Raw genomic sequence first — 17,939 nt, forward strand, 5'->3', positions numbered from 1 at the left:
GAAGCTGGGCGTAGGGCTGGCCACAACACCCCCTCATTCGCCATGCTGGCTTTCACTGGTGGCACTTACCCCAACAGCCTGCAGAGACTGTACAGGGGGATCGTCGTCTGTGTTTCTTCGTACGTTCTGTTATTGCCACGTTACCATGCCATCACTAAAGTGCGGCGAGTTGAGTATATGCTGTGAAGTTGTACATGCAAATTGAAGAATCTAGATTAATTTCAAATAAAGTCGATACTTTCTCTGAATTTTAAGAATCGGAATCTTAATTTGGACTGGAGGAATCCGATGAGCTATGAAGCTCTTTTTCGTTGGTACTGCATCCTCTTTCAACCGAGATTCTATCTTGTCGCTGTTCGGTTGAAATGTTGTTTTTATATTGCAATGATTGGCTGCTGTTGTACGAGAGTAAAACCCGGTGCGTTGAATTGTGGAATAGCTGGTTACTCGCCACATGCATCCTCCATGCCTGACAGTTAAATCCTCTTAGAATGACGTACGTCAGGGTATCTTGCAACTTCAGGCACGGTGAACAAAAATATGAATTTACCTCGGCGGATAGAGGGAAAAAGATTTTAAAAATCTTCAGTTTCTTGTTTTCTTTTTCATAAATTGTTTACGAATTCGCAAATTACGGGAAATCTTCCAAAGTTTGATGTTGCATATTTAGAATTTCGAAGATGTTTAAACAAATTACGTTAATCTAAACTGTATCGCATTAAATTCAGATGTGCATGAAAATAGGTCAATAACACACGGATATATCAAGAACTCTAAATGTGAATAGTGTTCCGTTAATCCAACCACCAAATACCATCTATTGGAATTTATTGCATTCTTTTGATGTACTGTACCTAATGAAGTTAAGGAAATCAATAGCAGTGGATCTTATTGCGGTGCTCAATCAATTTCGCCGTTATTTTATTTCAAACTGCCAGTGGCCACATTTGCTTACCTTGCACGGGGGGGGGGGGGGTGTTCTAACAAAAGAACGCCTCCGTCGCCAGATGAAGTTTATTCCAACCGGATGCCAGCAGCAGCGGCAGCAGCAGCAGGACTGCCAAATCTCCCATTCCGTCACCACATTACCACCGGTGGCCCCTGAGTAGGCGCTGAGCCAGTTTCTCCACAGGCCCACCGAGCGTTCACTTCCCTCACAGGGATACTCGTTGTGTGTTTATCCCAGAGGGTAGTGGGGGGGGGTCTCCGTTGCACGATATTGGAGATATTCTTCGCCAGGCTCGAACTCGGCGAAATAGGAGGAAAGGGTAAAATTGATACGTTGCCATTTTGTGGATGTCACCAATTATTTTTCACACGTGCAGAATGGACCCTGCTGTATTCACCAACGGATCAAACTTCACGTCCCTTGAACACTTCGTTGACGGACAGTGGCTTTCACTCTTGTCTCTCTTTTATGTACTATACAAAATATATCTTCAACGGTCGTAATCAATCCACTGGTGGATGAAGGCCTTCCCAAATCTACCTCGCACCTGCATGCGAGCTGAATAATTGCACCATCTCCTTGGCACGTGTGTCCCCTTGGATGCGTTCCATTATATATCTTCACGTTAAAACAAACCGTTAATGACGTGACTGAACTGGTTGGAAAATGTGCAACTAAACGTGATGGGTTATAGTTAAATTTGGCATGTTTGCGTACGTTAATTTGTTATAAAAACCAATGTGTTTGCTTCCCTTACAGCTCATGCAGTACCCACTGCAGGCAGTGCTGGAGGTGAAGGACTATGTGGTGGAAATGGCCTCCAAAGTGGGCATGCAGTGGCTGCAGGCCGCCCTCCCGCTCAACCAGATCAACACCATCATCTTCTTCTTCATTCTCAGCAGCCTCACCATCGACTTCCTGGGTTTCATTATCCCACTCATCATCTTCTACCTTGCCTTCGTTTCTATGGTAAGGTCATCGCGGGCTCAGCGGGCCCTCCTGCAAGGCAGCTAAGAGCTCCGTTCTGCCTCTTGCCTTCTTGCAGAGCATTGGGCCAACACGGTTGTTGCAATCCTGGGTCTGAATTCCAAGCAGGGACCTGAGATTAAACCAGGTTGTCAATAATGGCGAGATCATAAACTCAGCTTTGTCTTCAGTGCTTGAGAAGAAGAATAAAATATGTTTTGTTAAAGGTCTCATGTCATTAGTGCTAGCTTTAACATCACACTCATCTATCTGATACACAGCAAACATTTCTGGTAAGACAGTCCCTGTAAGGTTCACAAAGGACATTCACAAGAAGTAATTTGCCAATGAGAAGGATATTCTCTGTCATGAGAAGCTGGATAAATTTGAATACTTTACCCACAAAGCCTCACTGAGCCTACATGACTGTTTGGGTGAATTTAATTGATGACGTTTTACATTGGAATGCCTCGGGAAATCTAACGCACGTGAGGAGTGAACACTGCAACGTTTGTACCAATTGGCCATGAACCGACTTGCTGGACCGCCCCTTAAGAGGCACATCACTGCCTAGCCAGTGCGTTATTTCACACACGTTGTGGTTCTACCAACCCTTGCGTGACAACCCTGATTTCCAAGTGACTTAATTACAGCTATGTGCTACGAGTCTAGACACGTTTTTGGTTAGACATACCCACTGATGATTTCAGGTGAAGGCCCATAAACTGTATTCCAGGAGTGTTCCTCTCTATGCTCATGATGGCATCAATGAAACTATAAAACTATTTAAACTATCTTTTATTTTACTAGGTAAGGCCCACCGAGCTATATAGCTCTTTTGCAGAAGCGACCTGGCCACAAACGATCGTGCCATGAAGTGGCTCATCATGTGGAAATTAAAGCAGCCAAATACCCTGAACGCACGTTTCTAAATGTGGAGGGGAAAACCGGAGGACCCGGGGAAAAATCCACATGACCACGGGGAGAGAGACCATGTAACTCAAAATATGCAGCAGGTGTCAGGGTCGGGATCGAACCCACGATCTAGATAGATAGATAGATCGTTTATTGTCATTGTCACCAGTACAACGAAATTTAAAATGCTCACCAGTCAGGGCCTCATTCATAAATTTAAATTAAATAAAACAAGAAAATAAAAATAAAATTAAATGAAAGATAATCAATTTATACTATATATAAAAACAGCCCAAGTATACCCACATACCCACATAAGGTTACATTTTGTCATTGCACATCTCTATTTCACAGTCAATTGTAAACGCTATTACTTGATAATTAATTAGCATTATTGAGTGTGGTGATCGCTGTAGGATAAAAGCTCTGTTTGAATCTGTTTGTCCTTGTTTTGACTGATCTGAATCGTCTGCCTGATGGCAACAGCTCAAACAGTGAGTGTCCAGGGTGAGAAGAGTCCTTTATAATGTTCTGTGCTTTTTTGATGCAACGTGAACTGTGTAGTTCTTCCAGTGTGGGGAGATGGCAGCCGGCGATCTTTTGGGCTGTGTTGATGACCCTCTGGAGCGCTTTCCTCTGAGCCACTGTGCAGCTGGTGTACCATACACAGATGCAGTATGTAAGAATGCTCTCGATGGAGGCTCGGTAGAAGGACACCAGCAGTTTCTGTGTGATGTTATTATTCCTGAGAATTCTCAGGAAGTAAAGTCTCTGCTGGGCCTTTTTCAGAAGCTCAGTGCTGTTGGCGCTCCAGGTCAGGCCCTCCCCAATGTGGACTCCCAGGAAGCAGAAGTCTGCCACCCTCTCCACACAGTCCCCGCTGATGATTAGTGGTGGAGTGTCCGTTTTCTTTCTCCTGTAGTCTATTATGAGCTCCTTGGTCTTTGCGGTGTTAAGGAGCAGGTTGTTGCCTCTGCAGTATGCTGTCAGCCGCTCCACCTCGTCCCTGTAGGCAGACTCATCCCCCCCAGAGATGAGCCCCACCACTGTGGTGTCATCAGCAAACTTCACAATGGTGTTGCTATGGTGGACGGCGGCACAGTCATGTGTGTAGAGGGAGTAGAGCAGGGGGCTCAGTACACAGCCCTGGGGGGAGCCGATACTGAGGCTCAGGGCTGTGGATGTATGACGGCCCACTCTGACCCTCTGTCTGCGGCCCGAGAGGAAACTATATATCCACATGCAGGTGGAATGTGGAATCCCCAGGTCGCCCAGTTTTTCCACCAGTTTGTGTGGGAGGATGGTGTTGAACGCGGAACTGTAATCCACGAAGAGCATCTGCTGTATACCAGGCGAGGTCGTTAACATCTCACCACCGCGCCGCCACTGCTTTGCTGTGGTTAGCAAAAGCTCATACTCTTAGTTCTTTCGGTAAAGTCACGTAGGTAAAAAATGACATTAAAATAAAAAAAAAGCTCGTCATGAATGTGAAAACAAAATCGTTGGTCACCCTCCAATCGTGCCGACGCTGCTCTCTGGCCGTCTTCGACGTGCACAGGTGATCTGCACACTGCGCGTGGTGCAGCTGGGCAAGGCGTGGGAGGAGTTCCGCACGTGGACCAACATGGTGCTCGAGTACGAGCCCTGCCTCGACGTGGCGGAGGCCGAGGCCCAGTTCGGCTGGTCGCACCTCGAGCCCTACCTCCACTTCCTGCTGTCGGCGCTCTTCACCGTCCTGTCGTACCCGCTGGCGGCACGCGCCTGGCTGCCCTGCTCCGAGCTCGCCGTGCTGGCGGCCGTGCTGGCCATCGCCGGATATTACACGGGCACGGGGCAGGCGGGACGCGTCCAGACGCACGCCCGCAATGCCCTCCTCGCGCAGGTGCGTCGGCCCGCTGTCCACTCTTAGAAACTAAACAATGTTTTGTGTTACCAGGTAAGGCCCACTGAGCTATGTATGCATGTATATTGAACTTCTTCAACTTCCTTTGCACCGTACGTAGCCAACCGTAATAATAGGTGCTATGTAGCTCTTTTTTCAGAGGCGACCTGGCCACATGATAACTCAACGAAGTGGCTTATCATGTGGAAACTTACAGCAGCGAAATGCTCTTAATGCATGTTGATTATATGTGGAAGGGAAAACTGGAGGATCCGGAGACAAATCCACGCAACCATGGGGAGAGAGACACACAGACTCCAAATATACAGGCGTCAGGGTCGGGATCGAACCCACAACCTCCTGTATACAAGGCAAGGAAGTTAACGTCTCGCCACCGTGGCATCCCTAGGATGTTGGGCCATCGAATGGGAGCTTGCCCATCGTGCTGTCGTAGATCACTGCCCCAGGTGCAGATCCTCGCATCATGCAGCACTGGTGTGTTGCAGGTTAGTGCATTGCGCTAACCAAACTGGCGGCCTGCCCTGGATTCCCGGCCATGGCTGTAACGTCAGTGGCAGCGAATATCTGAACGGGTCCGTGGCATCCCTGAGGAAGACTCCTAAATGAGTACCTGGTGCGGTGTGCAAAATATCAGCATGGGGGGGAAGACACAGGTGGCCGGGCGGGGTGCCAGCCTTTAAAGGCGTTCCGTATCAGCGCTCGCCGTGCATTGTCAAAAAATTGTAAAGAAAGAATAATTGTTATTTCTCTCTCAGCTGGACTTGAGCTGTTCTAAGAGGAAGATTGTTTACTTTTGTCTCGTATTATATATGTGTTTTGTGCTTGGTCCCACAAAGCCCACATACATATTGTAAATAAATAAACGATCGTTTATCTAACTTATACTGCCTTTACAAGTTAATAGTATGTTCAAAGTTACCTCAGGCACTGTTGCCTCACAGCTTTTCCATTTGAAACTAACATCAAGGGGCGATGTCAGCTTGCCCCTCTAGTTCCAAGCTCCCTGACTCATCATTAAATTACTCCAGAAGGCAAATATTGGCATTGAGTTTACATGTAACCCCAATAGCCACCTGATTAAAAACAAAATACTTTCCCTCCAATTGACCAGTCTCAAATCGACCATTAACACTGCGGTTTCAATTTCCAAACTTAACATTGTGGCCCGTTGCCTAGCAACACGGTTGCCTAGCAACCGGTTGTTTATGACAACCGAGCCGTGCTTAGCAACGCAGTAGCAACTCGTGCCACGAGATGGCAACGTGCGATTGTAGACGATGCAACATGTTGGCATCAGCGCTACACATTCTAGATGCCTCCGCGTGTGAACAAGTCTTTCAGAACATCTCCAGCGGGTTGCCCAGGCTATGTTAATGATGTTTAGTTTCAAGAGTGGCAGAAATGTATTGAACGAGATAGGCTATTGACGTTGTTATCCGGTGGTCGGCCATTGTGTGTCAGTAAATTACTCTAGACGGCAAATATTTGCATTGAGTTTACATTTAGTATGCAAGTCCTGACGGTGAGTCTCATTCGGCTGGCAGGGTCCACACGCGTTCCTGAAGGGCACCGCGTTATGTAACAATCTCGTTATAATAAATAATATATAATAGAGGGTAAAGGACAGTCCGTGGTAACGCGTGAGATGCGTACGCAGGCCGAACAAAGACTGAGGAGCGTGGGTAGCATCTAGAAGCATCCAGCAGCATCCCACTGCCTCGTGTGATGATGATGATGATGCTACGCAGAGGCAGCCGTACGACCGCTCATTCAATGGAGTTATATCCAATTCGCATCCGCGTTATAAAAAATGTGTTCCCTAATACACTCATCGCGTTATATCAAATTTGCATTAAGAAAACAACACGCAGCGTTATAGGAGAACAGGCTGCACTCGTATTACAGCGCTGTAAGACTACTGTCACAACGTTGTTACTAAGAAAAACACCATCTTCTGGCAAGTCAACAAGAGTTTTTCTCCAAAGAGACTGGTCATCGGGTTTATTTGAACCATTGATGTGGATGAGCACTTACGCAAGATTTTTTAAGCAGGCAAAGACAAAAACGCTTTCCAGGTGTACATCATTGTGTCAGTGTAGATCAGTGTAGAGTAACAGACCACGATATACATCATTTGGTCCACATAATCACCTATGCAGAAAACTATACGTATGTTGAACTTCTTTTGCACCGTACGTAGCCAACAGTGATAATCAGAGGTGCAGGGAAAGACAACAAACTAAACACGAAAATAAATTCTAAAGAAATATCTCCAGTGGCTTCCTAATATCGGAAGCAAGAGCATTCCAGACGGCCGCAGAAGTGCATCTGAAAGCGCCACGATGCGGCGACCGTCTTTGTTCGATGGTTAGCCAAAAGCCGCTGCTGCGAGGATGACCGTTGGAGTTCGCGTGATAATGGTTTATGCTTCTTCACGATATCAGCATGTACAGCATGGGCTGTTAATACTCGTGCATGCAACCGAAAACATAACTAAACAACCGAGGCTGAAAGACGCACTTTCAAGAAAACAACGGCCGCCGCCACCTTCCCACGTCTCTTTCGTTTGCCGGCCGCCGCGCTCCGAGCAGGTGGCGATATCAGCCCTGCAGGGCCTGGCCTCCCTGCCCACCGAAGCCCCCCTCGCCTGGCTCCTGCGGCCCCTCGGCGAGAGCCACCTGACGCTGCCGCTGGCGCTGCCGTCGCCGAGCGTCGCTCCGTCCCTCGCCCCCTCGCTCCGCCTCAACCTGGGCCTGCCCGCGCTGCTCTACGCCCTCCTCGTCTACTCGCTGTACCGCGTGGCGGCGGGCGCGCGCGGCGGCGGGGGCGGCGGCGGCGGCTACCGGGGGGCGTGCTGCGCGCTGGCGCCGCACGTCGTCTGCTTCGTGTGGTGGGAGCTGTCGGCCGAGCTTCTCTCGAGCGGTGCGACGCCGCTGGGGCTGCTGCGCGCCTCCGTGGGCTACGCGCTCTTCGTGTTCGCGCTGCCCGTGCTGGCCGTCGGGCTCTGCGCCGCTGCCGCGTTCCACTGCGTGCGCTGGCTCGTGGCGCTCGAGTTCGCTAAGGTGGGCGTCACGCTGGCGCTGTGCGCCGTGCCCGTGCTGCTGCGCTACTGGAACCGCGCCTCGGCCGCGCAGACGCCCAGCCCCGGGCACACCTCGCCCGTCAGGTGCGTGCGTGTGCGCGTGTTTGCCGCTGTCCCGGCCTTCATGGGTGCTACTCGCTATAACAGCACTTGCCCCAACAGCCTGCTAAAGATATACGGGGGATCTTTGTCTTTGTGTTCACCGCCTTCACAGGTGCTACTCGGGAATAGCACTTGCCTCGGCAGTCTGGTAAGGTTATATGGGGATCTTTGTCTTTGTTCACCACTGGGGTGGGAGCAAGTTTAAATGTTTTGTTAAATACGTTCAACAGCAATATGATTTCACTAGCACCAGGCTTAGTCTCTGAGCCATACCAAAGGACACGTATTTGTCCTTGAGTTTTCACTCTAACAAAGGCTTAGAAACTTGGACTGAAGCACCCTTAGCATTCTGTAGGTTCGTTGGAAACACGCTAGGCTTCTTAAATTAAACTAGAACACCGTTATTACGATTCCTGGACTTAAGCTGAGTGGTGTTCAAGCCCGAGGCTCGCAAAGGCAGATGCACGGCTCCCTCATGAGTACCAGTTGACACCCAATGTAAACGCCCTAGATGTTAAAACACCAAACTGAAACCTTTTACAAGGAATCATGTCTGCATTAACCACAACACTTGTGCTCAGAGTGCAAACAAACATCTTAACACTTGTTTTGTTACTCTTTGGTTCATTCGGTAAAGTCACATAGAAAGGAAATAAAATAAGTAATAGGATATGACCTATCGATTGCAACACAAGCAACCGTCATCAGGTATGAATGAATGAGAAAACAAACTTAGTAAAATTAGAAATGTAATGCAATGCAACACAGAGAGTCCAAAGATTGCTAAATTTGTGAAAGAGACAAATACAGACACTGAGACACAGACACACAAGCAGAGAGAGACTCACACAGAGACAGAGAGAGACACACAGAGACACACAGACACACACACAAGCAGAGAGAGAGAGACACACAGAGAGAGAGACACACAAAGACACACAGAGAAACAACGCCTCTGTGTCGAGGCATTATATAGAGTGGGTGGGGGGGGGGGGCAGAGAAATTAGCATGTCAATAAGAGCGGCCGGAGGAGAGAAATTGGGCCTGTTGCATTGCATTACATTTCTAGGTTTTTTTTCTCATAAATTCATACCTGATGACGGTTGCTTGTGTTGCAATCGAAACGTCGTATTCTATTATTTATTTTATTTCTACGTGACTTTACCAAAAGAACCAAAGAGTAATTCATGCAGTCACGAAAGCTTCTAATCAAGTTTTTAGCACTTTGCTTTGTTTATGTTTATTTATAGCGACTCGCTCACCTTTTCTCGATCTTGCACTCGTATCGTCTCCCGTATTGCTTTTTTATGTAACTCGCTGAGCCGCCCCCTACTGGACATCCGTGGAGAAGAGCTTCATGGCTCATCGGATTCCTCCAGGATAACTAAATGAATAATACCGATTCTGGCTCAGACTCATCCTCTTCTGGCTGACAACGGTGGCGGCGCTGAGTTTCCTGAACTGCCACGCGGCTGGAGCGCACCGCGCGGCCCTACAACTCCCCCGTGTCGCTCGAGGCGTACGTGGCCGCGTGCGGGCCCGACGCCTGGCAGCAGAGCAGCATGGCGCACACGCAGTACATGTGCGCCCACCTGGAGGGACACAGGTGAGACACACAACTCACAAGCGCCTCGCCTCACCTACCTCATGCCGTCACTTGAAAGTGCGTACGTACGTACGTTGAACTTCTTTCGCACCTTACGTAGCCAACCGTGCTAAATCGGACAACAAACTAAACACAAAAAGCAGTTCTAAAGAAAATTGGAAGGTGAAACATTCCAGATAGCCGCCGACGCGCATCTGAAAGCGTGCGATGCAGTGACCATATTTATTCGATGGCCAGGCAAAAGCCGCTGTGAGGATGTATAACAGCAGCTCCTAAAGTACATCACATGTACAATGGTTTATTATAGTGCTGCAATATATCCCCGTCCCCTACAACTCAAAACCCTTGCCTTAATTATAAATGCTGATAACACTGGACTTGTTCCGAACAATACCCAACACCCCTAAATTATCTGCTAATCCTAACAGCAAGTGTGAACCTTAAATCCTCCAATTAATAACACTAATCTCAACCCGTAATATCACCTATGTTTGCAACCTTACTTACAACTGCTACATACGAGTCTCTCGCTCAAAACTCCCATTAATGAATCCAATAAATTGCGTCTATCGTTTAACCCGAACCAAGAACCGCAAAGCCCTTGGCATCCCTGTCTTATTCTTAGGTTTTTTCGGTAAAGTCATGTAGGTAAAAAATTTAAATTAATAAAAGTAAAATAAAAATAAAATAAAAATCACGACGTTTCGGAGGCAACACAAGCTTCCGTCTTCAGGTAGAACCGTCACAGCACGATTGCTGTATCCCCTTACTTGATACAGCTATCGTGCTGTGACGGTTCCGCCTGAAGACGGAAGCTTGTGTTGCCTCCGAAACGTCGTGATTTTTATTTTATTTTTATTTTACTAATTTTAATTTTTTACCTACGTGACTTTACCGAAAAAAACTAAGAATATGAATCTTTGCAGTCACGAAAGCTTCAAATCTAGAATCCCTGTCTTAGTCCGAGCCTCAAACCCCTCGCCCTGTCGATGGCGCGGCTTCTCCCCAGAGTGACGTGGGTGGGCCAGCTGAAGCAGGTGCGCATCTTGGAGACGGAGAACGCCCTGGAGACCTTCCTGGGCCTCCTGCCGCTGCCCGTCGCGCGCTGGATGCGCTGCGTCTATGGCGATAAGTGAGCACCTGCACCCACCGTTGACGTCATCCGCATGGGCATCCATAATAGAGGTGTTTGGGTTAGGTCGCGTAAATATATAAATGTGTCATTAAAACCCGTCACCACCACACACACAGCCAACGAGTAAGGGTTGTCATGTAAACAGAACATGGCAATTCGTCACTAGTACAGCACACCGATGTGTTGGAGAGCCAAGCCACAACATTTACATTCTGAGTACGACGTTTCGCCAGTAATTACAACCAGCTTCATCAGGCGACAGCCAGATTTGTGGAGAAGTCCACCTGTTTCGTTCCTTGTATAGAGGCGGAGATGTGGTGACCACGCTTCTGCGCTTTTGCACAATGTGGGGAGAGGGGGATTACCGAGGCAACGTACATTATGCATGTGCATTATGCGAGCCCTTTGAACTTGTCCTTCTTGTCTGAAGAACAAGTCCAGAATGGTCTTGAGCCAACACCGCTCAGAGCTGGGTTGGAGTCCGAGCTCTCGGCCACCTTGTGTTCAAAACATCCTCTCAAGCGGAGTGAATTGATGACCTCATCTCGGTCGCCAGAGCCCGCATTCAAAATTTGATGTAAAAGTATGGATTTTCACTTAATTCAGTCCTAGTACAGCTTTGGTGGTCTTAAGTGTATGCACATAATGGCATATTGATGTTTGGAAAACTGACAAGTTTTTTAGCAAGGCCTGAAGGAGCATTCTTGTGAACTTTTAAGAGGCCTTTTAAAGTCACACCATAAATATCTTCGTGCCATCTTCCGGTTCTGTTAGCATTATGTAAATGCTCGCCTCGTGAAACGACATCGGGAGCACACATTTGGACACGGTTGGCGATTGAATCCCAAGAAATGTAAAGTGTTTAAAACGTGATCAGAGTTTTATGGGCTTGTCATGTAAACGAAACGTGCCAGCTAGTTACTACTTGAGTACACCGGTGTGTCAGAGAGCAAACCCACGAAGGTTCAGTACCGTGACGTTTCACTGGTGGTTAAAACAACCAGGCGATTTGCCAGAATTGTGGAGAAGTCTTCCTGTCAAACAGACCGCCGACGTGTTCAGCCGTTTAAAACGTGCAACGTGCCGAACCGTGCCCGTGCGCCACCTTCCCCCCAGGTACCCTCCGTGCAACAGCACCGAGCGCAAGCTGACGGCGAGCGAGGAGCGCCTGTGCCGCACGCCCCTGCCGGCGCGACACCCGTGCCACCTCAAGCGCCTCGACCGCTACAAGTTCGAGCTGACCCTCGTGACCCTGGGGCCGGGCGCCGCCGACTCCCAGCGCGACGTCTACCTGCGGGGCGGCAACGAGTTCCGCGAGCTGCTCCTGCGCGTACCGCACGGCAGCAAGGTGGAGGTGAGCACGCGGCTCGAGGGGCCCGGCCTGGGCGCCAGGTGGCCGGCGTTCGACCTGCGGGCCGCGCGCTGCCTCGGCTGCTCGGCGAACGAGGGCTGGGAGGAGGCGGAGGAGGAGGAGGGAGGCGCTGGGCCGGCGCTCGGGCGGCGATTCCTCAAGGTGGAGTACGACTGGTGGAGCACGGCGCTCAGCGGAGTCAAGTTCGCCTTCAACTTCTTCTTCTCGCCTCTGCTCAGCGTCGAGCTGGACTGAATCGCCGGGGCGGCAATGGTGTCTGGAGGGGCTCGTTTGCTGCGAACGGGAATGCTGTCCCCGAGCGCGATTGGGAAATAAGCCTTGTGTTTGGATTAAAAGTGTGTGTTGCAAAAGTGCGCCCACCCCCCCCCCCCCCCCGATTTTGTTGCTGTTTACGCACAGTTAGTTTTGTTTTCGGTTACTGAGGCGTTATTGTTCGGTACGTGGCGAAGTTGGCAACCTGCTCGCCAGTAGAGAAGTTTGCACGTCACTAAATGGGTCATTTCCTGTTATGTCAACGGGTGTATTTTCAATGTTTTGCCATTATTGACAACGTTTTGCCGTTTGTCAATGTCGTCGCTGCACTACCAAAATAAAGCAATGACTGTAAAGCTGCCAAGGGGTTTACTAGTTCGCTTAATCTTGATATTCAACTGGGAAACCTCCCCACACACAATATCAGCCGAGTCTATAAAAAAAAATTCACTTCAAGCCTAAATAATATTTTTAAGATTCAAAGCAAACGTGTGAACACCGTTATTTGTGCGCGACACATCTTGAGGTGAACTGCGAAGGTGGCAACGCCACGCTGCAGAACTAACCACACCGTCACCGCGGTGGCGAGGTTCACAGCTTGCAGCGGGGCCAAGCGAATCGCCCGCTGTCTGTGTGATGCCCGCGTGCGTTGGCTGCCCGCGTGCTGTACACGGCCTTCGAGATGCGTTGATTACACTGGTCAACACACTTTTTCTGGCATAAGGTATTCCAACGGTTTTAAGGTAATTTTGGGGTGCTGATTCCAAATCTGGCATCAGTTTTTGTCTATCACATCAGGTTTTTGAGATATCAAATATTGCATTTTCAATAAAAACTGCAGAAGAAAAATATTAAATAAATGTGGATATCTACATAAAATGATAAACACACTATCCTAAAAATACAGCACCATATTTTAACACTAAAGCAGTCACTGACTCGCAACAACTTGCAATCATAAGTGACAGAGTTAATTTCGGGTAAAATCAATGAAAATGGGGTATGCCGATAGCATACAATGAGATGTGATAGAGCAAATCTGAGATTTGGAATCGGAAACCTGACATTAGTCTTAAACAGCTGCAAAAGTCCAGGCCAGAAAAGATTTTTTTTTTGGTTGACCAGTGTTATCTGAGCACGCCCAGTGCTGCACTCTTTCCTCTTTGCTTGTAAACGACGCGAAGGTCTTTCCATGAAGCCACGGCAAGCGCGGTGTATTTTACACATCTGTCCCCGGGCCGGTGGCTGCTTCACGGTACATTACCTACTAACAAATGGATCGTGAAATGCACGAACATGTAACCCCATATTATCCCGATAAGAGTGCGCCCGCGTTGCATGCATATGAATCTATAAATCAGGCCACACAGAGGGGAGGGGGTCTGCTCGGCTCTGCATTGATAACGTGCCAGTGTGTGCTTGGAATGTATAATTCTAGAGCACAATAAAGGCTTAGGATTGTGAAAGTGTATCACACCGACGGTTATGTAAATAGCACGAATCTTGAATTTCATTTAGAAACAAGCGTTTTAGAGTATTTGGCTGCTATACATTTCCACGTGATAAGCCACTTCCTTGAGCTATCATCTGTGGTCTGGTCGCTTCTGAAATAGAGCTATACAGCTCAGTTGAGCCTTACCCGCTAAAATAGAGTAAAAAATAAAATAGTAATTCCACGATCGCGGTCATCCGTTCCAGCTGCCCCGTGTCGGTCGTGTGTAGCTGTGCAAGGCCTGCGTGGTGTGCAAGGCGTGTGTGGTGATGCTGCAGCTGTAGGCGCCAAGTTTGAGCAGCTCGCAACCCTGTGATGTGACCTTGTTTAAAGGGGGAGCGCAATACGACAACAAAACTGAGGTGTGATGGCGGGCCCACGACACAAATGTCAGAATATTTATTTGTACTGGAGGAATTCGATAAGCTACGTTGGGGAAACGAAACGACATGTCTCGGAGCGTGTTCGTGAACACAAGGCAGATCTGAAACACGTTAGGACCAATACCTCTGTTGTTGCTGATCATTGTTTTAACACTGTGGGCTCACACGAAATTGATTTTTCCAAGACCAAGGTACTCTGCAAACCCACCGGCTATCAGAGATTTGTTCATAAAGCCATCCAGATATATAAACACAGACACAACTTCAACCGAGAAGATGGGTACAAACTGAGCAATCATTGGAAGGACGTTAGTAACCAGGTAAAGTCTTAACTGACTGTGATGTTTCCATGCTACCTGCCTATGTCCGCTGTTATTTCCGACTCTCTGTGGGTGTCTCTCTCTCTGTGTCTCCCTCTCACCATGTGTACCTCTTGCGCTTAGGGGTTTTTTGTTCCTGTTGCCCGGCTCTCTGACATTGACATGCCAATCTTCTCATTGGCACACCTCCGGTGTCTGGGCCGTCCCACATTGACATGCTAATCTCTCACATTTACAGCTTCAAATCAAGATTTACGTACAAATTCCTTCTCCAGCTCTGCCCACTTACCCTTGGGTTGGGCCCACCAAAATCCTACATAAACTCTCGTTGCAGCAGCTCTTTCTCCTACGTCAGCAGTCCTCCTGCTGTGTTTGTTTCGCACCTGATGACGGTTGCTTGTGTTGCGATCGAAACGTCGTGATCTATTATTTTTTCTACCCACGTGACTTTACCGAAAGAACCCAAGAGCAAAGCTCTTTTTCGCAGATGTCCAGTCGGGGCGTGTCAGAACGTTACGACAACAAACAGTGCAAAAAAAACGATAGGAGTGCTAATTATAGTATAGGTAAACAAATAACTTGAAAATGTACAAATAAAACTACATTATTTTTTTAATCTTACCATGTAAAGCCGACCGAGGTATTAACATATTTTTTCAGAAGCGAACTGGCCACAAATGATCGCTCAACAAAGTGGCTTACGTGGAAATGTATAGCAGCAAAATAATCGATATATCAATGCATGTAAATGTTAAACAGAATGAATACAATCCGCTTGTGTCTGTCACGTGTTCTTATCTGCTTTTCACCCACGATGCACGTGTTGTACGGGTTTCCCTCGTCATTCACGAGCTTGCTGTCTGCGGTTTTGGTTGTCCGTGAATCCCATCTGGAACTTTACACGACCGCACGGAGAGAGAGAGAGAAATGCATTGATGAGCTAAAGTGATGAGAGAGAATGTGCTGCGAGAAAGTGATGAGATAAGGAGATAAGACGTAACTTCTTGAAGCTTTAGAAGCATCTGCAGACGTTGCTCATACGATATACACATAGGGCAATATCATCCGCGGCATTCTGTAAACGATGTTTGGCTTGACGAAGAATTGAGTGGCGATGTTTTCAGCATTTCTTAAGTCCCCTGTAGCCCCCCCCCCCCCCCCCCAGATGCTATGGGCCTGGTTGTTCGTGACTGATACCAACATAAAATCATCCCTTCAGCAATTAACAAATTATGCTCGACAACCACGTCACGTTCTAAAATGTACACGAGGCGCATACATTAAGCACAGGCAGGAATCTCTTCTTTCAATGGACACTGCAGGGATATCTGAGAAAACGAATATGCTGGGCCAGCAATTGGTCCCATTAATCATAAACTAAGGATTAAACTTTGAAATTGATTTACTCTGCGGCTCATTAACCATTAAACATTGTCGCTCAGTGCATGTCCCGCGAGCCGGGGACGAGAGCGGTGTGGCAGTGGAGCGGTCTGCACAGAGCAGGGGACCAGTTGCGGATGGTGTCTATGGGGGCCTTGGGGGTGCTGCCCCCATCTAAGATTGAATGTTAAACTTGAAACCCGTTTGCAACAAAACAAATAGAAACTCATCACAAATGAGGAGGATGCGAGCTTCCCATTGGCCGGTCTAAGGGCGATCTCGGGGACGCCTCGACCAATCACAAGTCGCCCTGCTTGAGGCTATTTTGCATTCCCCCAGTCTATTCAAACGCCCCCCCTCTAAAATGTAACCCCTCCCCCAAGATTCAGTCGCCCGTGGTACATCCCAACATGGACATGTGGGGCTCTGCTGATGAGTGCGAGACCTTAGGGGGCCATCCATAAATGACGTCACGCACCTAGGGGGGGGGGTCAGACATTTGCGACGATGTGTGACGAATTAAATATACTTTTTAAAATAAATGTTTTCTCCTACAACATCAGAGTGCAGCGCCACATTCAATACGCACTACAATGACAGTAGTTTAAAGCGATTTGAAGCATGTTTTATATATTTTTGGGCAGGGGGGCAGAGCTTTGTGACGTCATTTTTTGCGGGGGGGGGTCTGACCTTTTATGACGCCGTGTGACGGGGGGGGGGCTCAAAAATCGTCCAAAATCGCGTGACGTCATTTATGGACGGCCCCTAAGCTCATCATGCGTCCCTGACCTCTCGTGATCCTGCAATAGAATCCACCGATATCATCCAACACCAAACAAGCCGATGCATTTGCTCCGTCTCCTCGGTGGAGCGGTTCCTCTTTGAATGCGCGATCCATTCCGAAACCCATGGGTTGCCAACGCCGTTTTTTATTTTTGACCTATCAACCCCTCGTAGCCACGACGTCCAAATGATGTTTTTTTATCAACAGTTTGAAACGATGTCACTAAGCGGCGTCTAATCCACGCGTTCCTCTGTCCGCCTCGGTGTCATCATCGCAAGCGGACATCCTACCCACGCTTCTGTGCGCACTTTACAATTTTTTTGTGTTTTTGTCTCTTTACGTCTCTTGGTGAGCGACCTTTGTTCGTGAACCTGGGAGTAACTCTACTACGCCCTGACGACCAGAACTTGTGTCTGCACTCGGTCACGTTCACGTTTCATTAGCAAGGCGGTAGCCCGGCTCGGCCGTGGAGGGGAAGCCGCAATCGAGATTGGAGAATGTTCAGAGTCGTTCGAATTGACGTCGGAAGGGCCACGCGCGCACTCTTCGGTAGCAATGCTGCCCGGTCTGGCCTATAGGACTTGTCCCACTGAAACCAAACAGAGCAACCCTGACCCACACTGTTGCACTCATGCATGGTCATCGCATCCGCCAGTGGTTCTCAACCTTTGGTTGGCTTCCTGTGACCCATTCTTGAAAAAAACAATTCAACCTCGTAACCCCCCTTGTCTGACCCAACATGGTTATCTGAGAGAGAAAAAATACATGTCCAGTATGAATAATGAACATCAATATTTTATAATAATTGTTTTTTTTTTACCCTTTTATCTGGCAACAAAACTGACACCTTTTTTTTACAACGAGTCATGTTTTCATTGACCACAATACCTGCAGTCGGAATGCAAACAAAAAAACACAACTCTGATAATGTATGCACTGTCCTTGAAATTAATTGGTCCACACCCGAGACAGCTTTTCTTAGAGCCCAGTTTCACATGGTGTTGGACCAGATGAAGCCAATATTTTAACCAATGATCTATTTGCGCCCCCCTGAGCTTGATAATGTTGTTAACGACTCCGAATGATTAGATTTGTATAAAAAATAGTGTTCATTGGAAGAATTCGAGTCGTGAATATAAATGGCATCTTAATTGGGCATGCACGTACCTCTGTGTTGAGCACTCGTTGCAGTGCAGTTTTTTTTTTTAGGATTTCAACAATCCCGATGTTGGCATGAGCTGCATTTGTGGCAGAATGAGGGTGGTGCACAGCCGGGAGATGGGATATCCACCCAAAAA

The 17,939-nt window shown here is 48.0% G+C and overlaps 1 protein-coding gene across 1 annotated transcript in view; it reads left to right on the forward strand.

Annotated features, from left to right (window-relative positions):
• Positions 1-16,389, forward strand: part of LOC133345639 (wolframin-like) — a 41,310-nt gene extending 24,921 nt beyond the window's left edge. The window contains 7 exon segments of the mRNA XM_061556582.1: positions 1,709-1,918; positions 4,389-4,712; positions 7,325-7,899; positions 9,331-9,379; positions 9,381-9,523; positions 10,533-10,655; positions 11,775-16,389. Coding sequence (XP_061412566.1) covers positions 1,709-1,918; positions 4,389-4,712; positions 7,325-7,899; positions 9,331-9,379; positions 9,381-9,523; positions 10,533-10,655; positions 11,775-12,264 — 1,914 coding nt within the window. The 3' untranslated portion in view covers positions 12,265-16,389.
• Positions 16,390-17,939: the final 1,550 nt, after the last annotated feature.

The sequence above is a fragment of the Lethenteron reissneri genome, chromosome 22 (assembly GCF_015708825.2).
Source record: "Lethenteron reissneri isolate LAM-NWPU_2019-01 chromosome 22, ASM1570882v1, whole genome shotgun sequence".
Taxonomy (NCBI): Eukaryota; Metazoa; Chordata; class Hyperoartia; order Petromyzontiformes; family Petromyzontidae; genus Lethenteron; species Lethenteron reissneri.